Source organism: Plecotus auritus (genome assembly GCF_963455305.1).
Source record: "Plecotus auritus genome assembly, chromosome: 2".
Classification (NCBI taxonomy): domain Eukaryota; kingdom Metazoa; phylum Chordata; class Mammalia; order Chiroptera; family Vespertilionidae; genus Plecotus; species Plecotus auritus.
Window position 1 is genome coordinate 55,658,714 of NC_137771.1, and position 26,674 is coordinate 55,685,387.

The 26,674-nt window shown below is 39.9% G+C and overlaps 1 protein-coding gene across 3 annotated transcripts in view; it reads left to right on the plus strand.

The window, feature by feature from the left end:
• TNNI3K (TNNI3 interacting kinase) overlaps nucleotides 1–26,674 on the plus strand; it is a 314,607-nt gene that overhangs the window by 188,521 nt on the left and 99,412 nt on the right. For all 3 annotated transcript variants that reach the window (XR_013959750.1, XM_080652368.1, XM_080652369.1), the window contains 3 exons: nucleotides 22,252–22,304; nucleotides 22,611–22,663; nucleotides 26,486–26,618. Coding sequence is in view for 2 of the 3 variants with exons in the window: in XM_080652368.1 (XP_080508494.1) it covers nucleotides 22,252–22,304; nucleotides 22,611–22,663; nucleotides 26,486–26,618 (239 nt within the window). In the remaining variant the exon portion in view is untranslated. The remainder of the gene's footprint in view (nucleotides 1–22,251; nucleotides 22,305–22,610; nucleotides 22,664–26,485; nucleotides 26,619–26,674) is intronic.

Below are 26,674 nucleotides of genomic sequence, written 5' to 3' on the forward strand. Positions count from 1 at the left end.
TGTCGTTGGTGTTTGCCAATTTAATTATAATGTGCCTTGGCGTCGGTCTTTTGGGGTTCATTTTGCTTGGGACTCTGTGAGCTTCTTGGATTTGTGTGGGTTTTTTCTTCCCTATATCTGGGAAATTTTCTGTCATTATTTCTTCAAAGAGGTTTTCTATTCCTTGCTCAGCTTCCTTTCCTTCTGGAACCCCTATTATGCGGATGTTGTTTTGTTTCGTGTTGTCCCAAAGTTCCCTTAGACTCTCCTCCTGCCTTTTAATTTTTTTTTCTAGAAGTTGCTTTTCTTGGGTATTTTTTTCCATCTTGTTTTCTAGCTCACTGATGCGGTCCTCTGCTTCTTCTAGTCTACTCTTGATGCTTTCTATTGAGTTCTTTACAGCAGCGATGTCATTTTTCATTTCTTCTTGGTTCTTCTTCATTTCCTCTTGGTTCTTGCTCATATTGTCGAATTTGTCTTCCATTCTTTTCAGCCACCTTATGACCATTTCTCTGAATTCTTTTTCTGGAAGGTTGCTTGCCTCCATTTCGTTTACTTCCTTTTCTGGTGATGCCTGCTTTTCTTTCATATGCGGGCTGCTTCTTTGTCTCCCCATGGTCTCTCTTCTCTGGGTGTCTGGTTATGTAGTTTTCTCTCTCCTTATCCCAGGCGAAATCTGACCTTTCCGTGGTGGAGTGTAGAGCTCCTCTGAACCCGTGTGCTTGCGCCAGTTGGGGAGCGTTGTTCTGGGGCTCACAGCTGTTCCTGGGGTGCCGCCGTTGTGGATTCTCAGGCTTCAGATAAGCTCCACTTTCCGGATCAAGATGGCGCAGACTCCGCGTCCAAGCCCGCAGCTCCGGGAGGGGACCCAGCCACAGTTCGTGCTGCCAGGTCAGGGGAACCCCGTTCAGCAGTCCCCCACCTCCTTCTGGAATTCAGCTGTCTCCCAACCAGCCAACAAACACTCCTTGCGCGACCCTCAGCTGTTCTTTCTTTCTGCTCCGGGACAAGGCTCGGAACACGTCTGTCTATTCCGCCGCCATTATTCCCTCTCCTCAGCTAGAATATTTTGATAACATACATAGCATACCATTAAAGTAGCATAACAAACGGAAATGGGTGGCGAAACTAAGTATGATTTCATTTGTTTATTAAACACGCATTTATTTTTTAATGTATCTTTATTGTTGAAAGTATTACAAATTTCCCCTTTGTTTGTTTGTGTGTTTTTTCCTCATTGACCCCCTCCATTCCATACCCACCCCTCTCAGTCCTTCACCACTGTATTGTCTGTGTCCATGGGTTATGCATATAAGTTCCCCGTTAATCACTCCTCTCTTACCCTCCCACCCCACCTTCCCTCTGAGATTCAACAGTCTATTCCATGCTTCTATGTCTCTGGATCTATTTTGTTCATCAGTTTATTTTGTTTATTAGATTCCACATAAGAGTTAAATCATGTGATACTTATCTTTCTCTGACTGGCTTATTTCACTTAGCATAATACTCTTCATGCTGTTGCAAATGGTAAGAGTTTATTAATTTTTTCCAGCTGTGTAGTATTCCATTGTAAACACACATTTCTTACATGACTAATATATATCAGGCACCACGTTAAGTACGGAGGTCATTAAGACATATATATTGTACTAAAAGATTTCACAATATCTTAGAAGGTATGACATAATATAAATAATTGTACACCAAATAGAAAATAATAAGTATCCTAGAAAAGAATGAAATTAAATGGCTTGGGAGCCAGTAAAAGAGACAAAAGACAAAAATTTTAGAAGAGAAAAAAAATTATTAGACCACCTTTTAAAGTAGTTTTAGGTTCACAGAAAATTTGAAAATTTGAGAAGATACATGCATAGTCCCCAACATTGTCAACATTCCAGATCAGTGTGGCACACTTATTATAGTTGATGAATATGGCTATGTTGTACATTATTATCACCCAGAATCCATAGTTGATATTGTAGTTCACTCTTGGTGTTGTATATTTTATGGGTTTGAGCAAATTTATAATGGAATGTGTTATAGTATCAGACAGAATTATTTCCAATGCCCAAAAAACCCTCTGTACTCTCATCCTGCTCTCCCCCTTACCCTGACAACCAATGACCTTTTTACTGTCTCCATAGTTTTTCTTATTACTATGCATTTACGTTTCCATCATGTATTTTTATGGATTGATAGCTCTTTTTTTAGTACTGAAATTATTCCATTGTCTGTATGCAGCACAGTCTGTTACCCATGCATCTACTGATGGGCACCTTGGTTGCTTCCAAATTTTGGAAATTGTGAATAAAGTTTTTATAAACTTCCAGGTTCTTGTGTGGACATAAGTTTTCAGTGAAAACTAAGGAGTATGATTGCTGGATCTTTAGGTAAGGTTATATTTCATTTTGTCAGAAACTGCCAAATCATCCTCCAAAGTAGCTATATCATTTTGCATTCCCAACAGCAATGAATGAGAGTTCCTGTTGCTCCACCTTCTCACCAGTATTTGGCGTTCAAGTTTGCATTTTGATCCTTTATCGCATATGTATTAAGTGCTTGAATAAATATATTTGCATGAATTTTTATGCAAGTGTAACTATCAGAGAGGTAGGAATCTGTGTAAGTACAAGCCAGAAATTATGTGGAAGAAATCCTAACATATTTGGAAAAATAAACTGCAAATAAACATTTGCTAGACATTTTCTCTGTTTAAATATATCCATGTAGAAACTGCCATTTGAAAATAAACATTTGGAATTTCTCATGATCCATGCTATGTACCTAATTGTTCAAACAAAAGGAGGAAAAGAACAATAAAGGATTCTGGCAAGCCCGCCAGAGGCAGGTGTTGGGATTTGCTTCCATGAAGTGTTTTCCTTGACTTTGCCTTTGGGGAGAGGCACAGGGCTCGAGAAGTACTTCAAAGAGATTTTCTGGTCAGATGCTTTTTGCCAAGCCATTGTAGCTTTCTCAAAGTTTTCAAAATTATCAAATAATAGCATACATGTCCCCACCCTTAACGTTATCGGGAAAAAACACTGCAAACAGTACCACAACTTTCAGAATTCTTAGTCATGTCATAAAGTAACTGCAGTCAAACTATGCACTCAAGCTACAAGGCAACGTCGGCATTAAGATGTAATGTTCCGCAGATGCCATTCTAGCAAGAGCTGTAGTAAGTGTCAGCGGAAACATTACCACATGGTAGCTCTTTCAAGTTGGAAATGGGACTTTCACCAATCTTTGAAAGTAATAGTTTGGCTTCAAATTTGCATGCCACCTTAAAAGGGGAAAAAATGAATTGTTCTTAACTTGTACTGTCCAGAATTTTTATTACTTTTTCTCATATTGAATATATTTTATCTCCACCCATAGTCATCATCAGTTACCTATTGCTTCCAGATGGGAGAGAAATTACTGGGATTTTCTTAAGAGTCCCTATGAGGTTTAAAGACTCTCCGTGATATTTGACAACCCCACAACACTGCCAGCATGATTAGCATCTATTGAATGTCCAGTGTCTAAAAAGCACACACAAAAAAATTAACAACTAATTGCTGAAGATTCAAAGGCATAAAAAGGATAGTTCATGCTTTGAAGGTGCATACAGCTGAGAGGAGGATGCAGAAGTACAAATTAAGCACAAATGATTACATTTGTATGGTGTTTTGCAAATTACTAAGGTTATACAGACATATTGTTTAACTCTTACAATAACCTGACAAGATAGTACTTAAAAGATAAGAGAATTTTAAGTAACAAATAATTTGAGTAATTTTTTAAAAGACATTTAGCAGAGTTCAACTATAATCTAAGTCCGGTTTTCCTAAATGCAATGTTCTTTCTACTACACTATAGCCATAAGAGTTTAAACTAGAAAAAAAGAAGTGATGGTAAAATGAGAAAATTGGTAGAAACTTCATGAGGAGAAGTGACTGATTGCTAAGAAAAAGAGTACTGACCTGAAAAGCTGGCAGGAGTATATCCGCGTGCGCGCGCGCACACATACACACACACACACACACACACACACACACACACACACAGTTAAAAAAAAAATAGGCAAAGGACCTGAATAGACACTTCTCCAAAGAGGACATTCAGATGTCCAACAGACATATGAAAAGATGCTCAACATCACTAATCATCAGAGAAATGCACATTAAAACACAATGAGATATCACCTCAAGCTTGTCAGAATGGCTAACATGAATAAATCAACAAACAAGTGCTGGCCAGGATGTGGAGAAAAGGGAACCCTGGTGCAGCCACTGTGGAAAGCAGTATGGAATTACCTCAAAAAATTAAAAATGGAACTGCCTTATGACCCAGCAATTCCAATTCTGGAAATTTATCTCAGGAAAGACAAAACACTAATTTGAAAGAATATATGCACTGCTATGCTCATGGCAGTATTATTTACAATAGCCAAGATTTGGAAGCAGCCGAAGTGCCCATCAGTAGGTGAGTGGATAAAACAGCTGTATATTTACACAATAGAATACTACTTGGCCATAAAAGGAAGACCATTTTACCCTTTGCCACAGCATGGATAGACCTGGAAAACATTATGCTCAGTGAAATAAGCCAGTCAGGGAAGGACAAGAACCATATGATTTCACTCATATGTGGAATCCAATGAACAAACTGCAAAATTATTCCATTGTCTGTATGGAATAATTTTGAACTAACAAGCAAAATAGAGACAGACTCATAGGTAGAGAGCAGGCAGACAGCTCTGGTAAGGGGTTGGGGGCGGGGGGGGACTGAGCAAAAAAGAAAAAAATGCGAAAGAATTTGTGGACACATGAGTGTAGTGATTGTGGGGGTGGCGAGCGCAGGAGGTGGAAGAGGGTATGGGGGAATAAATGGTGATGAAAAAAAATAAAATAAATTTTAAATGAAAGCTGACAGGAGGCCGAAACCGGTTTGGCTCGGTGGATAGAGCATCGGCTTGCGGACTGAAGGTCCCAGGTTTGATCCCAGTCAAGGGCATGTACCTTGGTTGCGGGCACATCCCCAGTGGGGGGTGTGCAGGAGGCAGCTGATCGATGTTTCTCTCTCATCGATGTTTCTAACTCTCTATCCCTCTCCCTTCCTCTCTGTAAAAAATAAATAAAATATATTTTTTTAAAAAAAGCTGACAGGAGTAAAAATACAAGTCTTGTCATAGAGGTTGGCTTTGGCTGGGTTTTCTCAGGCCCGCTGTGTGGATTACCACCCTAAGCACTCTTCCACTGAATGTCCTCCTCATCACCAAACTCTATTGAGCAACCTTCTGAAAGCCTCTTTCCCAGTGCAACAAGGTGAGAAAGACCAAGAGGAACATGCAAGTCTGGGAAGAAACAAGAGCTCTAGATTTCTTTGCTTTTTATTTATTCAGTTCAATCACTTCTTCTTAAGAACCTGCTCCTCCTAAGAAAAGACTTTTTAAATTTGGGGTTAAATAAAGCCTTTTGAGATGTGATCACTAATAATCTTTGGAACCATAAAACATTAGCACATCTTCTAGAAGACCTAAGGTAATTTCTACCTCTTTACTTGTCCTTTTGCTCTATTTAAGATTGTTCACACATCTTTATCTACATGTCATAAAGTGAAAATATATGTGTATTTTGTTATTATTATGTAAGGAATGTATCATTTATTTTTTGAATCCTCACTTATTTGGTCTTATGAGAAATCAACTAATTAATTATCTGATGCTGACACTTCATTTTCTTTATTTCTTTATTGAGGAAACACTATTTGTCAGGCTTATACTCATAAACATTTTCACATGTATTATTTTATTTAATCTTTATTTTTTTTAAAAGCCCTCAAAATGCAAAGGAGAAATTTGAAGCTCACGAAATTAACCACCCCCAAAGTCATTTAGCTGGTTAAGTGGCAGAGCTGATATTTTAACAGAAAGACTTTGATTCCCCATCCTTTCCTTATTCTACTGCTTACAATGCTCTCCAGCCAGCCTACAAGGGCCTGAGTTTGGGGTCACTCTGAGTCATCGTCTCCTGAAAGCCAGACACTCAAAATGGTGTTTGCATGTGTTTCCTTGACTATATAAGGTGTGTGAGTAACCTATATAAGACTTGTTAATTCTGTCATCATTGAGTTAAATAAAAGCTGTACACAAATCAAAAACAAAACTACTACAACTTTTAATACTAAAATGCTCTGCAGTGCTGGGTAAATGCAGAATATAAAGTGTCTACAGCATGCTTAATAGTTTATAGATGTCTTTAGAATACTGGTCATTTGTCACTTCCATGATGAATGCAAAGTCTTGGTAGCTGTTGGTAAACTTGAATAAAATCACTTGGTATCTTTTGGCTTTGTTTCAACTGATAGATTCATGGATAACTCAGTCACATATAGCCAACATCATGAAATATGCATGTTGTTGAACTATTGAATCACATATCACATATCTATTAACACATTCTCATTAGATTTTCTAAACGCCAGCAGGGCACTTCATCCTTTCATGCTTCAGCTTAGCTCCTCCTTCAGATCCCATAGGTTCCCTCCAATACCACCACACTTACCCCCACGCGCTTCTTCCCACGCCTCACCTCTCTCCTTCATTTGGTCCCTTTTCCTTCCCTGTTTTTGTCTAGCTTTTATTCCTTAGTCATTATTTTTGTCCTTTGTTGAACTTACTTTTTTAACTTATAGACTTCACTATTTTAATACTCATTCTCTTTGCTTCCATTAAAAACAATATTCAAAATCAATGTTTCTAAACTATTGGGGCCAATTATAAATTTAGACCATAATTTTTAATTTAATTTTTCTTAACCATTCTGTGTGACCTGCTAAACCATCTGTGGAGGAAAGTAAATGAATTCAAAGCCAACTAGATGTGGATTCCAATCTTAATTCTGACACTTTTAACAAATGTCTTAGGAAAATCATTTTAAGCTTCTCAGCCTCAGTTCCTCAGCTATAAGATGAAATATTAATACCACCATGTAAGGCTACTGCAGAGACTAAGTGAGAGGAAGAATTCAAAGTACATAACTGTGTTACCTTTGGAAGTTATTTAACTTCAATTTATTCATGTTTAAAATGGTATAATAATTACATCTAGCTCATTGGGTTGTGTAACTATTAAAGTGGTTAACATATATTGCTTAGAACTTATATATGTTGCTTACCACATTGTGATATATGTGTTACTTACTATTATTATTTTACATCATTTTGTATATTTCATTCTATTCCCTTCTGGCCTGATGTGTTTTTGTTGAGAAATCATTTGATAGTCTAATGGGAGATCCCTTGTAGGTAACTTCTGTCTCTCTCTCTTGCAGCCCTTAAGATTCTTTCTTTATCATTAATGTTTGCCATTGTAATTACCAGGCCTATCATTGAATGGAGATCTCCTCTAGGTAGTTCTTTTCTACAAATGATATACAATAAATATATTCTTAGTTTATTGACTTGCCTAAAAGGAATAAATGCTCAATGTGCAGAAAGCACAACTGGGCAGATATAGACATATTAAAAAAGCTGACCAATAGGACATGGTGACTGATTTTATTAGGGGGTTGAAGAACAGGAAGGAATAAAGAATGATTCTTTGGTTTAGATTTGGGTAACTCGATTCATGGTTATATCTTACACTAAGAGAAGAGAAGCAAACTTTGGTCAAGAAAAAAAAAAGGAGAAAAGGAGGAGGACTCAGGATATTAAATGGTACAAGGGCTATAGAGTCCATTGCATTTAGCAATATAGAAAGTCACATTGGAAAGAAGATTTATTGAAGTGGTAGAGAGAAAATGAGACCAGTGGATTGAAGAAGGGTTGGTCAATAAAGAAGTAGAAATAGTAAGAGTAAGAAAGCCCTTCAAGAATATCGACTATAAACAGGAGGAGAGACATGGAATGTTGTCCAGAGGGCCTCTTTGAAAACTGCCAGATGTTGTATCAGTAGCTATATTGATTATTCAACACCATAATGTTTTCTTGAGCTGCTATAATTTTCCAAGTCCTATGTGGCAAATGATAAAAAAAGTGGTTTAAGATTTATTTTAATGTACCTGAGGAAATAGACACATAGAAAACAAGAAAAAGGAGGATATACAAAGTACCAAATATATGAAGCTGAAAATAGTGTTATGAGCAGCCAGTCTCAGAGTCATTGGTATGGGCTAGATTCTAGCCGCTAGAATATCTGGGTAAGGTTTTGGAAAGGTGGCAAGACTTAAGCATATATTTTAAAATATTTTTTATTGATTTCACAGAGGAAGGGAGAGATAGAAGCATCAATAATGGTTGCTAAGGACTGAGGCCGCAACCAGGGCATGTGCCTTGACCAGTAATCAAACCATGATCGCCTGGTTCATAGGTTGACACTCAACTACTGAGCCACACTGGCTGGGCAACTTAAGCTTGTTCTTGAGGCAGGGCTAGGCCTTCCTTGGGGGGCGTGTAAATGGGGTGAGTAGAGCTCCAGGCAGAGGCTTATTGGTGTCAGTCAGGGATTAGAGGGGTAGAGTGAGGAGTGTTTGTTCAGCTCAGTTCCTTATCTTTATTGGAAAGGTGGTTTTGTTCTAAAGCTTTCTCTGTGTCCTGCACAATAGCCAGCAGTGCAAGTAAATGTTAACCAAATATATGCTGGGAAAGTGCTGGTTATATAAGAAGCTGGCATATAAGCATTTGCCAGGAATAAGACTAGAAAAGGAAAATTAAGGTCTTCAGACTCAGAGAGTTTATTATGAGTTGCAAATTTGGATCTTTATAGAAAATATGAAACAACAATCTGCTCTGAGTAAATACGGAATTCAATTCTATGGAATTTAGAAAAAGTTGCCACTAGAGATAACCAACCTATAAAATCCCCTCATCATTCCCATTCTTCCTTGCCTTTTACTCCTCTGGTATAAAGAAGGTTTTTTGTTTTTTCTTGTTTTCTTTTTCTTTATTGATTATATTGATTAAGGTATTACAAATGTGTCCTATCCTCTTATTGCCCTCCACCACCCCCCACTCATGCCCTCACCCCCTTGGTGTCTGTGTCCATTGGTTAGGCTTATATGCATGCATACAAGTCCTTTGGTTGATCTCTTTCCCTTACCCCCACCCTCCCCTACCTTCCCTCTGAGGTTTGACAGACTGATCAATGCTTCTATGTCTCTGGAGGTGTTTTTGTTCATCAGTTTGTGTTGTTCATTATATTCCACAAATGAGTGAAATCATGTGATATTTATCTTTCTCTGACTGGCTTATTTCGCTTAGCATAATGCTCTCCAGTTCCATCCATGCTGTTGCAAATGGTAAGAATTCCTTCTTTTTTACAGTAGCATAGTATTCCATTGTGTAGATGTACCACAGTTTTTTAATCCACTTATCTGCTGATGGGCACTTAGGCTGTTTCCAAATCTTAGCTATGGTAAATTGTCTTGCTAGGAACATAGGGGTGCATATAAACTTTCTGATTGGTGTTTCTAGTTTCTTGGGGTATATTCCTAGAAGTGGGATCACTGGGTCAAATGGGAGTTCCGTTTTTAGTTTCATGAGGAAACTCCATACTGTTCTCCACAGTGGCTACACCAGTCTGCATTCCCACCAGCAAAGAAGAAGTTGTTTTTTTAAATAAATCTTTATTGTTCAGATTATTACAATTGTTCCTCTTTTTCCCCCCATAGCTCCCCTCCACCCGGTTCCCAACCCACCCTATGCCCTTACCACCCCCCATTGTCCTCATGCATAGGTGTAAGATTTTTGTCCAATCTCTTCCCGCACCCCCCTACACCCCCTTCCCCCGAGAATTGTCAGTCCACTCCCTTTCTATGCCCCTGATTCTATTATATTCACCAGTTTATTCTGTTCTTCAGATTTTTTATTCACTTGATTTTTAGATAGGTATGTATTTGTTGTCACTTTGTTGTTCATAATTTTTATCTTTACCTTTTTCTTTCTCTTTTTAGAGAATACCCTTCAGCATTTCATATAATACTGGTTTGGCAGTGATGAACTCCTTTAGCTTTTTCTTATCTGTGAAGCTCTTTATCTGACCTTCAATTCTGAATGATAGATTTGCTGGGTAGAGTAATCTTGGTTGTAGGTTCTTGCTATTCATCACTTTGTATATTTCTTGCCACTCCCTTCTGCCCTGCATAGTTTCTGTTGAGAAATCAGCTGACAGTCGTAAGGGTACTCCCTTGTAGGTAACTAAATGTTTTTCTATTGCTGCTTTTAATATTCTCTCTTTGTCTTTTGCCCTTGGCATTTTAATTATGATGTGTCTTGGTGTGGTCCTCTTTAGATTCCTCTTGTTTGGGGTTTTCTGCGCTTCCTGGACTTGTAAGTCTATTTCTTTTACCAGGTGGGGGAGGTTTTCTGTCATTATTTCTTCAAATAGGTTTTCAATATCTTGCTCTCTCTCTTCTTCTGGCACCCCCATAATTCAGATGTTGGTACGCTTGAAGTGGTCCCAGAGGCTCCTTACACTATCTTCATATTTTTAGATTCTTTTTTCTTTTTGCTTTTCCAGTTGAGTGTTTTTTGCTTCTTCATATTTCAAATCTTTGACTTGATTCTTGCGATCCCTCTAGTCTGCTGTTGGATCTCTGTATATTATTCTTTATTTCAGTCAGTGTATGCTTGATTTCTGATTGGTCCTTTTTCATATCCTTGAGTGTCTCACTAAATTTCTCAGAGGTTTCTAGAAGATTCTTGAGTAACCTTATAACCGTGGTTTTGAACACTATATCCAGTATTTTGCTTTCATCCATCTCTTTCATTTGTGACTTGTTTCTTTGTCTCCACATTTTGGCTGCTTCCCTGTGTTTGTTTCTATGTACTGGGTAGCTGTTAAGTCTCCGTAAGTTGATAGAGTGGCCTTGTGTGGTTGGTGTCCTATAGGGCTCAGTGGCTCAGCCTCCCCAGTCACCTGAGGTAGACACTCTTGGTGCATCCCTTTGTGGGCTGTTTGCACAGTTTTGTTGTAGTTAACCCTTGATTGCTGTTGGTATCACTGGGAGGAGTTGACCTTCAGGCCAATTGGCTGTGATGACCAGCTGTGTCTATACTGGAAGATCTGTTTCACAGGAGACATACTTATGGGGCAGGATTTGCTTCACTGGGGCTTTGGTGCTCACTGAGTCTGCCCCTTGAGTGTGTCTCTTTTGGTTGTGAAGAGTTGTAATCCCCTATGGTCTCACTCTGACCACTGGGTACACTGGCTCTTGGATCTCCAAGGAGGTGCAAGGTCAGCCACTGTCTGGGGCCGCCCAGCAGGAACTACAGAGACATCTGCAGATTCTTCCTCTTTGTTTGGGGTTTGGAAGTGCCCAGACGAGGCCCAGCTGTGAAGCAAGGCCGCTGCTGCTGCCAGGCAGTGGGCCTACTTTTGGAATCTCTGGAGCTCTCTGACCCAGCTGCAGGTTTTTTTTTAGGGGAAAGGACAGTCCATCCATATGCAAAAGCCAATGCACACAGCTTGGGTGGGATTGTAAATTGGGAGGGGCGGGGTATCTGGGAATCACCAGGGCAGAGCAACCAGTAATGGCTGCCCTGAACCAGAGAAGTCCCAGGTTCTCCGTGTCCTGCGCCCCTTCCATGAACAATGATCACTGCGAGCATCTCTAAAAGTAAGCCCCCCTCATGTTCCTGTCCCATTGCCAGACAGTCCAGTTTCTCCCCATATGTGCCTGGGTACCCCAGAGTCTTGCCCGGAACTAGAGTTCAGAGCAATAGGGAGCTTGTATCTCCCTCCCAGTTTAAAGAGCAGCACATCCAGGTGCCAGCACTTTCTGTGCCTCTGCACCTCCTACCAGTCTCAATGTGCTTTCTTCACCTCTCTAGTTGTGGAACTTCCACTCGGCCAGCTTTCCCACAGTTCTGGGTGGTAGTTGTTCTGCCATTTAGTTGTAGGTTTGATGTGGTTGTGAGAGGCAGCAAGTATAGGTGATACCTATGCCACCATCTTGGTTTCTGAATAAGAAGTTTTAATTCATTGAAAGTTTCAATAACGTCCCTAGCTCATGGGTCTTGCTCCTGTGGAGTTTTATAATCTCATTGGAGAGCAGCACTGTGAAAACCAGGATAAGAAGAACTCACTCGATGGCAGGTGAAAAATGGGAATATTTATTTAGAGGAAACGAAGTGAATTCAAACTTGGAGGAGACCACATGAACCAAAGGAAGAAGAGAGGGAGGAAGGGGCCAGGGGGGTATTGTGGGACAGTCACAGAGCATGGACAGAGGGTCAGAACTAAAATAGCCCTAACACGTCATGGTTGGTACCTTACATTGCTGTGACTAATACTTCTATCCCACGGGGATAGACTCTCTAGTGTCTTGAAAAAAAAAAACCATCAGCTCCTCTTCTCAGCAACTGAAGAGATGCTGACTAGTTCGGCGAGTTTTTAAAAAATAGACTCCTCGTTCGTTTCATCAAGACCACATCAACCAAGGGAAGAAGAGAGGGAGGAAGGGGCCCAGGGGTATTGTGGGACAGTCCTCCAAGTTTGAATTCACTTGATGAAAGGCATGTGGGGCTAAGTACATTTTTAACCTGTCCTTGTGCAGTGTCCTTGATGAAAGGCATGTGGGGCTAAGTACATTTTTAACCTGTCCTTTTGCAGTGTCCTTGATGAAAGGCATGTGGGGCTAAGTACATTTTTAACCTGTCCTTTTGCAGAGACACAGGGCCATTTAGTCCCTCTGTGTCCATTGAGAGGTGTGTGTGTGAGGGGAGGAGGGTGGGGCAGGGGGTGTGATGGAGAAACCACAGTGAAAGCTATAGCCTCAGAGTAGTCCAGCAGGTGAGCAATTTCCTTTCCTGAGTTACCTACAAATCCCTGCTTCCCAAAGGGCTGCACACAGATTCCCCTGGAGCCCTACTTTTTTAAACACTCATTCGTGACGCATCTGAGAGATTCAAAGGGGACAGTCCTCAGAGGTCGAGCTCCACAGCAGCGCAGTCTCTGCTTGTCAGAGATAGAGCCGCCTCGCCGGCTCGCCTGGAGTCGCCCAAGTCTGAGGCTGCTCGACTTCATGCGGATAACCTTCGTTTTGATAAAGCTCTTCTCTCCGCTGTTATTTTTAAGCTCAGCTCTCCTCTGTGTGACACACGTACATCTACTTCTGCGTCTTTTCACAGGAAACTTGGCCCACAATCTATCAATGGTGTCTGCCATGCTGAACCCATGGGATTTCTTAACTTGTTTTTTGTATGTATATGTCTATTCGTTTCCCCTCTCTATGTCCATGTTCCTTTATTCCCTGTCAGTGTCTAGCATTTAATACAATTATGCAGAGATGGGAGGTTATCACAGACCTTTTGTGTCCGACTGTTAAATAGACGCTCAGAAAGCCCATAGCACATTGCCTGAGAGTGAGTGTTGGATCCAGTTTCTTAAATGGGAATGGGAAGAGCCCTAGGACACTTTTTGGTACAAGTGATTGACACCTTTAGCATCTATATCTCCACACTTAACAGGGCTGGAGACAGGCTTGGGACCTCAGAAATCAGAGAAAAGCAAGTATGTGATGCAGGAAGAAAAGAACTGTTATTTGTCAGGAGATCCATGAGGTGACCTTGACAAAAAACAAAGCTCTTAAAATTCTTTATAAAAAGATCATTTAATGATTTCTAATATCCCTTGGAATTCTAAAATATGACTTGCTATATCTCCTGTTTGTCTTGGTCCTCCACGTTTCTGTTTCATGGATATTCATATTATTTTCCTGTCGATGTTTGGTTTTAGAAGACTTGTGTTCTGTTGTCAAATGTAAACGTCCAATACATTTCAGGGCTTATGTAGAGCATGGGATTTGCATAGTTTTCGTATTTCTAAACGTCAGTGTTCAGAAGCATCACTGGAAAGCAGTATTTCAGTGATAGCTGAACAATAAAAGTTGGACATGTCTTTGATGCTTTGAGTTTTGTGACTTTTTTAGTAATACAGTTAATCATTCTTTTCCACACTTGGGTAGCACATATTTTGTCATTTTCTTCATTCCTCAAAGTTTTGACCATGTGCTTTGTTGGAGAAAATTTTCACACGCTGTCATCCTGTGATCCACTCAAACAGAGGTATCACAACCAATAGTGTGAAGAGAAAACCCTCTGCTCACCCATGGTCCCAACACTTTAGGAAAATGTTAGACTCTGTGAAGAAAATATAGTCAATATGATGTTTTTCAATATCTGTCCTCCCTTTTTCAATTTCAAATTAATATAAAACAAATGATGTAACATGAATACATAGCTGTGTCTCCTGTGATATTCTCTTTTTAAAAATATATTTTCAGTTATTTCATTGAGGAATGGAGAAGGAGAGAGAGATAGAAACATCAGTGATGAGAGAGAATCATTGATCAGCTCCTCCTGCATGCCCCCTACTGGGGATCGAGCCCACAACCCGGGCATGTGCCCTTGACCAGAATCGAACCCAGGACTTTTCACTGAGCCAAACTGGCTAGGGCTCCTGTGATATTCTTGATCGTCATGTCAGCATTCAAAAATGTTCCATTTTGCAGTTTGCATACCTAAGAAAGATAAGCAATCACTGTAGCTATACTTAGAAATGACAATTATACTTGCTTGTTGATTCTAGGGCATTAACTCCTGGAAACCTCACAATCAATGTGTGTGTGTGTGTGTGTGTGTGTGTGTGTGTGTGTGTGTGTGTATGTGTGTGTGTGTGTGTTTCAGGCATTTTCACTCTTCAGGTTTCATTTCATGGTGCTGAGCAAATAGTATGTGGAGAGAGGAATTTTTTTCACATTACCTTCAATAAATGAGTTTAACTGCAATACAAATCTTATAATCCACCTCTTCAATCCCACTGGCAGTGGGACAAATCCTGTAGCTTTAGAGGTAAGCCTTCAAATATACTTCAACTGACAGACTGAAGTTTTAGGAAAAGTCAAGGTTCTTCAATCCTTTGCATTTATTGGAGTTTTCTGTCTCCATGGCTTCCAAGACTTGACTGAAATTAGGCTTTCAGTCTTAGAGATTCATGATGTGGAGCTTCGGTCAATTCCTTCTCTCTTACCTAAATTATGTTCAAAATCTGTTCTAGAATGCATCCGGGGACTACTGCACGGTTCTCATGGCTGTGCCTTTGCATGCCTTTTCTAAAGAGCCAAGGGCTGGTGTCACAAGTCAGTCCGCATGCAGCCAAACCAGGGTTGCTTTCTGGAAGCATGCGGAATGAAAACTACAGATCTTAGTGTTCATGAAGAACTGATTTCAAAGGGATTCGAAGGGAAACCCAGGCTCGGGCTCCGCTGGCTTTCGGCAAGGAGGGGTGGGCACCCGGATGAAATCAGATTTACAAAACAGTTTCACAGGCCTCACTTTTCTTACAGGGGAAGAAGAACCAAAAATCCTCTGGTTGTGGTCGTAGTCCCAAAGTAATAGTTTATGTTGAGCCCTAAGGTACAAAGGAGAGGCTTTATTTGGCTCTGAAGCAAAGCATGTGATTTCTGATGTTACTGACACAATTGTTACCTGGTTTCTGTGCACAGCCCAAATTTTGAGGGACCTTAAGTGGTTGCAGAGGGTCTGATCACCACATAACCGGAATATCAATAAGGCCTACAGACCCAGCTGTGCCATCCCCATGTTTTGGGGCTCAAACCCAGTACCTCCAGCAGTTACGCCTCATGAAGATAATGAGCCTTGAATTATTTTTTGTTACCTAATAATTGAAACATGGGGCTTGGGGTGCAGACTTCTCATGGATTCTTGTCCGATGAAATTGAAGAATAAATTCAAGGACTAACATTTCTTAAGTAAAAAATGTGTAAGTTTTTGGAATCATATACAAACTCTCCCTCGGGAGGGGTCCCAAATGGGCAAAGCCTGCTCTATCTCCCTTTCTCTAATGGGAAAAAATATTTTTAAAAAATCTGTCTTATATCCCTTTGTCTCCAGTTTATATATGCTGTAGCTCTTTGTATGAATATAACCCTTTCTAATTGGACATTTCCTTAATCTAGGACCCCTGTGCTTTCCTCATTGGTCACTCTACTACATAGTATCAGTTTCAAAGGTCAAAACCCACGTGGTACCCCCCACTTTCTCTCCATCTTATCTTGCAACATTCCTCTATCTCCTGTGAAAATATGTTTCCCTCTTCCCTGGACCCTATGACTTTTCCCTATCCTCTGTGAAAATATGTTAAGCATTTTGGCGACTTGGAGCTATTTCTGCCCTTCACATAATGCATTCCTCTCCCATGGACCCTCTTTATTCCCTAAACCTGCCTGTTTTGTCTCTAAAATTCCTTTCATCATGATGTAAGAAGGAGAGATAGAAAGATACCAAAAAAAGAGAGACTACAAAACTATATCTGTATGTACAAGTTGCTGATCTAGATAACTTGAAAGCATTTTTTAGGAAATAGGCACTAATCCCTACGGCAAGTAAATGTGAGTTGCACTGCATTTCAAGGGTCTGGTTACATTACACTTGAAAAATATTGGAAGCAGTGCAAGGAATGGGGCGTCCCATACTCAGAAGTAAAGAGACCCCAATGAGAGTGGCAGTGGCAGGTGTTCAGAATGGGTTCAAGGGTAGCTCAAGAGGAGAGAGCAATGTGGTTGCTATGCTGAAGGTCAAGAAGGTGGTACTCCCAAGAGAAGCCTGAAGGAGGAATGGAGTTCTGGATCATCTCACAGCAACATGGGCAAAGCTGTGGCAGCAGGCAGATCGGGGCTCCTCAGCATTAGGTCAAAATGATAGCTTGTCAGGCAGATGTGTTTGTAAACTAATGACTTTCACAGTGTGATGAGATTGAAAATGAAGCCTAATTGCTTCCACTGACTTAACCCTTGGAATGCTTCCAGGCATGCCAACAGCCATGTGTCTTTAATCATGTAAGTTAATCACCTTCAGGCACATATCAGAAAACAGTGGCTTGTGGGAAGTCTGGGAAGCACGAGTGTTCTGTTATTCGGTTACACTTCTAGCGCCGTCAATCCATTCAAATAAGAACACTGAGAGCTTGGCCACAGTGCCCTGAAACTAGTGTTTGTTAGTAGCAACTGACACAGGCAGTGACATGGCTCTATAATTCAGAAAAGAAATGAATTAATATTATGCAGGGTTTTTTTTTAAGTGACTTTAACAACAACAACAACCTCTTAGTGGTAGCAGAGTGAGAGGAGCAAGTCACCTTGATCCTCCTAAGGCCACAGTGAACCTCAGTCCAGCTCTGGGAGAAAATCAGAATTGGAAAATGGTCTAATAATCAGGCCAACCTGATTAATGGTGACAATTAGTATTGGACTATAGTGCATAACCAACTGATTATGAATCATTTGAGCACTTTAGGTAAATTTTCAATACAGGCAATTAAAATGAAAAGACTCATGATGCTTACATAATGACTTCATTAAATTAATTCAGTTCTGAGGTTGGAGAAAATTTTCTTTTGTTGCAAGGAACCAGCAGAATCTAACTTTCATTCCCTTTTGTTTAAAAGAGAACTGGAGAAAACACTGAATACACACACACACACACACACACACACACATTGAAAATGGCTTATTCTTTTCTGAAAGTGAACTGTGTTGCTGTGGAAGAAAGAACTGAAGGTCAGAGCATGGACTGAATCTCCTTCCTTATTTGCATGAAGTAAATCTGTTCTCAGTTATATTTTCTACTCTGCTAAGTGCATGCATTGTTAAGGTTTTAAAAAAATGTATTGTGGAGTGATCTGGAAGGGGCAGACACTTCAGAGAGATAAATACTCCATTCTGTTACATAAACAATTGACTCAAATCACGTGCTTCACGATAAAAGACAAAGCTGGAGCCAAGTCCAAATACCGTGTATCAGTGCAGTCAGGGGAACAAAGATTCCTTCAGGTGAAATGCGGTCATTCAGTCAAAGCAGTAATGGTTTTGTGAAGGAAAAGGAAGAAGCTCTGTAGGTCTAAGCGTGAGCTTTATAGTTTACACAGTGCACTTGCCTTTAAGTCATTCAAACACTCTGCAAAGTAGATCTCATGTGTATTAATAATAACCAATGCCTACTTAGCAGGTCACCATTTACAAAACTCCAAGCATTATCTCTTCATTTCTCTCATAATTTTTAAAGACTCAGAAAGTTGTCCAAAATCACAGGACTAGTAGCAGCAAAAAAAAAAAAAAAAAAAAAAAAACCAAACACACAGGTATTTTAACTTTAGTTTTTTGTCTTACACACTATCTGCTGTCTCTCCTATTTCTTAAGACCCTTTATTCTACTTCATTAATGACCTTTTTCAGGGTTAGCTCTTATAGTCATTGTATTCTTTTCTAGGTCTCTCACAGTGAAAAACACTTCAAATTCTAGCTTATGTGTGGTGATGATGTTCTTTCCTTTTACTTTGTATTTCATTCCCAATGAAACTGTGGTCTCTTTGAAGGCACACACTGCCCTTTCTAGCACAGAACTGGGCTTTCACAGCAGGAAGGATAAGCCTGTGCATATCCCCACACTGGTGAACACCATCCTAGCACATCATTTCTCCTAAAAGGCAGGATGACCAGAGGCAGCACTAAAGCCCTTCGAGCTGCTGTCGCTGCAAGGTTGACTTTGCACATTCTGCTCAGCAACTTGCTTCTGAGCTCAAGCCTCACTTGACACAACAAAATTACAAATTACCAAATAGCATGGACTTTCAAAATTCTAGGCACATAAATGAAATCAAATGTTAAATTCAGAAACGACGAAAATTACTGTAAGAATTAAGGACTCGTTGACCTTTACTACTTCACTTTCTATAATGCTTTTACCACTACTTACTGCTATTTGTAGAGCTTTCATCGGTGGCATTCACCCTTAACAATGTTTCCTGAGAGTTGAGAAAGCAGGCATGTGTGCATATGTGTGTGGCCATAGCTTATGTGTACATATTTGTGTATTACAGTTATCTGTTCACCAGTGTTCTCCTTTCCTCAGTGTAACCTATCTCCTCGCATCTCCTGCCCCTTACCTCTCCTGGAGTCTTGCCTCTCAGGTGGTAAGGCTTGGGCTAAGGAGCCCACTCGACCAATCACTGACAGGTTTGCTAATCTATCAAATTCAAATTCTAAAGGTCTGACTCACAGGTCTGTTTCCACCAAATGTTATATGCCTGAAGATGCTCTGTAAAGTGCCATACATAACAAAAGACTGTCTCTTTCCATAGTTTTATACAAAAGCAAACAGATAAAAATGAACACCCCAGGTGGTCTGCTCAAGGAGAAAAAGCCTTGGAATGCCCATCACCTTTCTTTTATTTCTCTCTTCTGATCCTAATGATAGTCTCCATGGCCCTGACACTCTTCATGTGTCTGGTGTTTTTCCCAGGTCAGTTAGCAAGTTCTCTGTTCCTAGTGACTGTGCCTCATTCACCTACAGATGGCATACCAACCACGCTCTGGGAGGGTGGAAGCGTAGTCCTGACGTGCTGAGTCTTGATGGTCCAGAGGTATTAGATTTATTGCCATGCAGCTTATCAGCTTCATTCTCATGACCTTACAGTTGTACTTTGAATACAAGTGTTTGGGGCACTTGCTGGTAGGCCTCTATTCATCCAAGCAGAATTTCTGGAATTTCTCTCTATATATCTATTTGTAGCAGTCCTCAGGGAGTTAGCTTCTCCTAAAAAGGGCAGACTTTGGAGAATGGAATTTGAATGCTGCCTTCACCTCTCACCAGCTGTGATACTAGCCATCTGATGTAACCACTCTGAACTTCAATTATCCATCCGTAGACTTGATATGCTAATACTAACCACATAGTGAGCTCATGAGGAATGGAAAAATCTCAAAAGTACCAGTACCTGTCCACAGGAACCTATCATAAGGTATTTACTCCCTTCTGTCTTCATGGCCACCCTCTCTGTTACTGCCCCACCACTCCCACAATTTTCATTATTCTCATTCTTCTCAAAAAACTTGCAGTTTATGACATAGCTCAGTAATAGACTCTTGACCTTATCACTAATAATAATTGTATCACTCCTACTGTCATAGCTGGTTTCAGCTCCCTGAGTACCATCAACCCCAATGCCAACGACACAATGCAGTCGCTGATTGGTATGATGAAAAAGAAGTTATTTATCTGGTGAATCCAATCTTGACAAACACAACATTGACTTTAGTCAAACTCCTCAGCCTCTCAAGTCAGTTACTGTCCTTTTCATAAAAACTCACAGGATTTTTGGTATGACAACCCTTTCTAGTTGGATATGTTATTGCTTCGGGCTTAAGAATTCTAAACCAAAGACCTGGAAGGCAATTCTTGGTTTTTGTTCTTTCTTTTTTTCCCCCCTAACTCTAAGCTGCTCCAAGATTTAGACACTCCTTTCAGATGTCTTCATGAATTCACCCTATTGTTTTTATGTTTGTTTGTTTTTCACTGTACCTTCTTACTTTCAAGCGTGGGGAACATTTTTTCTGCCAAGGGCCATTTGGATATTTATAACATCATTTGAGGGCCATAGAAAATTATCAACTTAAAAATTATCTTGCTATGAAAAATGCTCCTAGATTTATTGAAGTTTGAGTCCCACCTGCAGTTGCCTTGGCAGGACCAGACCAAATGATACTGCCTAAGGACCAGACATTCTCCCCTTGCTTTCCTCCTTTGGTACCAAGAACCCAAAGTAGTCTCTACTTTCAGAGCATTACGCCCTATGTCTAAAAACTTGCAATCTCCTTGTATCAAGTCAAGAATTCCTCCCCTGGCTTTCAAATTCCCTTGTAATCCAACACCTCATCTACTCAGTTTGCCCCCATTATTCTCTAGCATGTCCTCTCCAATTTAGTAAGTATATTCTTATTATTCTGATTACAGACTATACACGTTCCCATCCCTTGGCCTTTACCAAGAGTCCCCTAATCTGCATTTCTTTTCCCCTTTGTCTCTGCCTCATTTCCTATTCAATACAACATACTAGTAAGCTCACAAGCTCTTTGCCTGTTCACCACTATATCTCAATATATAGAAAATTTCCTGGCACATGATAAGCTCTCAGCCAGTATTTGTGACTGTCCCTCAAGGCCCACTTCAAAACTAATTCTTTTTTACATCTACACTATTTTATTAAGTTCTTGTAATACCCACATTCATCTTCATTTTTATTAGCTGATTATATGCTCTTGAAGATGGAATCTATGACTTGCATCATTTGCTTCTCGAAGAGTGTCTTTGATAATGTGCGAAAGTAAATATGCTTTGGGGAAAGGTCTGTAATGACACAAGGATGATTCATAAAATTAATTGATCACTTACTATTTGCCAGGCACTATTCTAAGATCTGAGATGGTGGCCTAGATGAACTGGGCTCTCTCTTCGCTGCCACTGGCTACTTATATGACCTCGCGTAGACAGACAAATTCTCTGAGCTTTGGACAATTCCTTTATAAACTAAAAGGGTTTAACTAGGTTAGTTGTGATGTCTCTTCCAATTATAAGATTATATGATTTTTAAATATTTATTTATAGATTCCTGAGTGGTGGTCCATAAATACTTCACTGACTAATGAACACTATAACCTTTACCCTTCCAAACTCATGATTGTGTATTTTCAGTTTCTTTTAATTTATTTGTTCTTATTGAATGTCTTTCTTAAGTAAAGCAGAGGGAATATAATCAATTCATTAGTTTGTGAGACAAACGCCTCTCTTTGGGTTGTCCCAGCCTTGGTTTAATTCTTCAAAAGGATATTCTTTATTTAGCTTGAATTCTGGGTTGGAAAGGAGAACATTGATGACCTTTAAACACTTTTCTTCCCTAAGACCTTCAAAAGTAACTTAGCTAGTTTTATCTCACAGGCCTTAAAAACACTCCTTTGTCTTGAGATTGTAGCAAAAACGTATTGGCCAAGACATTTTTCATAGAGTCCTTCTCATGTCAGGCCCTGCCTTGAGCTGTCCTTGTGCTTAGGGTGCCTGCAAGCTGGCTCCCCGGCTCTGACACCAGTATGCTCACAAATGCCTTTACTCTTTGCCTATAACCAAATTGTGTTACCAGATGAGCTTTAAAGAGCTAATAATCTGATCTTCAGCTAATTAGTCTTTTGGACAACTTTAGAAAATTTATCTAAAGTAGGATACTTTCAAAATCAATATAAGATGATCACAAATTTTAAAATATTCCTTTTGAATTGGAAAACTAAAAAAATCAGAGCCACTAGCCTGAGATCTCTGTTAGCTTCTGGGGCTTGTTTAGATTCTGGGATTAAACAAATGATTACTGTTGTCCTCCTGCTTGAGGGACCAGTCAGATTAGGAAATAAAGTTTACTCAAAATCTGTTGTGTGTTTTTTACAGTCACAATATTCTTCTCTATGAAGATGGGCATGCTGTGGTGGCAGATTTTGGAGGTGAGATTTTCATGTATAATTCCTCTAATGATATCAGTTTCTTTCTTCCTTGCATAGCTCGTGTGACAGACATTAGATTCCACCCTGACAACTGCACTTCTCTAAGTCATTCAAAGTTCAATGACCCTGCTTTTTGTTAAGTATATAATTTATTTTCAGTTTTCCCCCTTGGATATCCTCAGCTAAAATAAAGGAACTGAGAAATTAAAGAAGATAGAGGGTTCTTAGGATTTCAACATTTTAGCTGTAATCTGACCCTGGTTTTAAGATATGTCCTTTGACCTGGATTTGTTTTGTTTCCCTCAGAATCAAGATTTCTACAGTCTCTGGATGAAGACAACATGACAAAACAACCTGGGGTTTGCTGCTGCTTGTGTTCCCTAAAATTGTGAAACAATTAAAATGTGTGCACTCAGCATGAGAGGAAGTGAGATGAGAGCAGCTTTAAGTGGAAGAAATGCCATTGTCCCAGGGGCAGGATAATGTTTTGTGCTTTTTTTTTTTTTCAGTAAGCCCTCAAAGAATCCATTTCAAGGCAGCCCCAGAGGAAAATAGATTAGATATATATATTTGGAAAATGTTATGAATAAGATAATACAGAATTTGTTTCAAATGTAACTGAAAAGTACACGGCAGGCATGGATAATTGGCTTTCATATTCAGATCTCCTTATTAAGTAGTATAGTTAAAACTTAATAGGTAACTCACTAGAAAATTTGTAGCTCATCAGCATCTATTGACAACTCATGCTCCACTTTAACATTATAAGGCAATAGGTGGCATAGCCAAGCATTAATGTTTAAGTAAAATAGTATAAGCTTTAACATCTGAAGCAAGCATCATGGTACTCAAAATGTCTGCAATTAAATTCATCACCTGCCCCCTCCTTCATATCCCCACACCCCCAAAAATGTACACTTCTCTTTTTGGATTATCTGTGTTATTTAATTACCCAAGCCGGAGTTAATTTTTCATTCCTTCCTTTTCCTGCTTCCACTGACACATTATTCAATCATTTTTCTGATTGTTTCTTTTCTTTTCTTAAGTTCATCCCAGTTTCTCATTTTCCACTGCCTCAGTTCAGGCCCTCAGCCTCTCTTTCCTGGATTATGGCAATAGGCTTCTAACTCAGTCCTCTCTTCCAGCTCATTTGCAAAATCAGCCAAGTGTTGTGTTTTGATAGTTTACCTCCTCCTGTAAACAATCAACAATGCCCATTTCCCACAGGCCAACATCCCAATTCCTTTGCCTGGAAGTTTCCTGCCCTTCCCAATCTGGCCCAGACCCCTCTGTGACCTCCTGTCCCATGACAAGGTCTCTCAAATTCCCTGTGCTCCAACACACCACCCCCCACACACACACACACACACACATACACACTTAACCATCTTGCAGACATACCATTCCCTTTCACATCTCTGTGACTCTGAAGTGCTCCCTGCACCTGTCCTGCAGAAGTCTTCTTTTCTTGCCAGGCCCAGGAAGTCACATTCATTTTAAGTACCTTTCCTTCCATAACCTGCCCACCTTTCCACCTCCTCCCTGTACACTTTTCTCTCTGTGCCTTTGTGGCATTTTGTAATGCTGGTTTGTACTCTTATTCATTCAACGAACATTTATTGAGGGCCTACCAGGTGCCAGACATTGGGCAAAGGGCCAGGAATGCAAAATGTGGATAAAAGCCTAGTCCTTGATCTCAAGGAGCTCATTTTGTAGTGAGGAGAACAGGAATTTAAAGCAGTGTGGAGGTTCAGTGATATGGTGTGACATGGTGATGGGAGCTCAGGTGGGATGGGTAGATGTAAATCAGATGTGTAAGAAACAGAAGGGGGTGTCAGAGTCAACAATAGTGTAAGCAAATACATAAGGGAGGGTGAGAAATGCCAGACTTCCTGGGAGAACTTCATAAGCTTGGCGCTGTTGGCATGTACTGTGTGAGGAAGAAAAAGTGAGAGATGAGTTAGAGAGAAAGGCAGGAAAAACTTCATGGACCATGTTGTATCCAAGTAGGATTATACATGTTGATTTCCCCAGTTAGGTTTCATTCATCCATTCAGTAAATATTTATGAAGCACCTTCTAGGTGCCAGACATTCATTTAGGAACTGGGGATATTAGAGCAGACAAAATAAAGTTCTTGTTCCTACTAGAAAAAGATAGACTCTGAACAACTTAACAAAATAAGTGGTGATAAGTGTCATGAAGGAAAAACAAAGCAGATGTATGAATGGAAAGTGATGGGGGTGCCATTTAGATAGGATGAGAAGGAAAGACAACATTCCATAAGAGACCTGATGTACGAGTTATCCATGTAGGGGAAAGAGCAATGTAGACAGGGGAAACAGTAAGTGCAAAGTCCCTGTGGCAGGAGAGTTCTTTGTGTGTTCAAGACCAGAGTGACTGGAGTGAAGTAAGCAAGGAAAATGGTAGGGTATCAGGGTGGTGTGAAAAGTGTGTCCTCTTTTGATAGGACACAGAGACCTCATCTGGTACCTGGAACATAGAGATAGCTAAACAGTGGTTCTCAACCCAGGCTGCACATTTAAATCACTTTGGAAACTTTTTTAAAGCATACTATTTAAATTCAATTCCCAGAAATTCTGATTTTATTGGCCTAGTGTTGAGTTTGTGTACCTGTATCCTTTAAAAGTTCCCTCAGGTGAATCTAAAATGAGGCCAGTTGAGATTCTCTGACTAAACATACTTTCATTGAATGGAATTGAATTGCATTTCACCAACAGTGAGTTACATCCTTTTATTGTGGCAGCAGCGTGTAGTCTTTAAGCACAGCACTACTCTAAGTTTATTTTGAAGACTATTTTGTTTCTTACAGTTATATGGCCTTATGTAAGTTTGCTAATTACTCTATTATCCGCCTGTGAAAAATCGGGCATACTGTATGCCTCCTCCCACTTGTGCAATGTTGTGACACAACGCATAATCTCCTGTATGAATGGAGGCTATTTGGAATGTGAAAGCTCATGTAGAGGAATAGCATGTGAGCACCATAATCGGAATAAAGATGTTCTTGGAAGGCTATAATTATGCATGATTTCAAAATAAGTTAGATACTTCAAAAGAATTACCAGCAGCCAGCACTACACACAGAATTTCAGTAAAAATAAAAATACTGGTTTCCTTCCATGGAAATACAAAGAAAGAAGGTGTTTGGCAAAGTTCATTGCTATGATTATGGAGCCAAGGGGTTTTAGAGCTGAAGGGCTTTTCTCCTATTATGCCCGTGAGGAATCTAAATTTCAGAAAGCATGAGAGACTTGCCCAGAGCTCCCCAAATAGTGGCAGAGTCAAATCTTGAAGTTGCATCTTCTAACTCAAAATCTAGAGCTGTTGTCTAAACCACAAATAAACCAAATTTGTGCATTTGCATTTCAGAATGGAAAGATACCTAAAACTGAAAAATACATAATTGCAAGAGAAAAGAATATAAATAATGCCATCTAAACATGAGGAAAGAACTGTGCAGAGAAACTGACTTGTAACATGTCATGGGCTTTCTTTCTGGGCTACTGCACAAGCAGCATTCAGAAATAACATGTCTGGGCAAACAAAGGGGATAAGACAGACCTGATCCTGCCTTGAGAAATCTACTCCATAGTATATTCTGGGCACTCCCCAGAGGCCCCTTCTCGCCTCAGTCATGAGGGTACTATCTATGGGCCTCATTTAGTGATTTCCTAAATTATAACCTGCAGATCTAAAGGAGGGAAGGTGCTTCCCACAGCGTGTAGATTCACTCCGAGGGAAATATAGATTTCCTGGATGAACATCAAGGCTCGCCACTCAGAAACTTATAAGGCTTCTGGGGGAAAGATGATCAAAGATAAACAAAAACAACAAAAGCTCTGCTGTTGTGATCATCACTTAATAAGAGACAGGGAAACTCAATGATTAATATTGTTGCAATATTTTTGGAAAAATTATGGATTTCATAATCTTCCTATGATTAAAAAAAGTCTTTTGAAAAACGGAACAACAGTAAACACATTATTTATGGGACAAATTGAGTGTAGCACAGTGTCAATGTTATTTTACATTTTTGTATTTTGAGAATATTGGGAAAACACTTAACAAGTAAGTCCTCACTAAGAAGAACACTGTTCTGCAGTGGAAGAACTAAACGCATGGGGAATAAATGACCTGTGGATGTTTCTCCACACACAGAACCTCCGCTGGATGGCTCCTGAGGTCTTCACACAATGCACACGCTACACCATCAAAGCGGATGTCTTTAGCTATGCTCTGTGTCTGTGGGAACTTCTCACCGGCGAAATTCCATTTGCTCATCTCAAGCCAGGTAAGCCAGGCTGCAATTAAAGTTTCTCTTGTTCCATGCACTTTTACAAGTTCAAG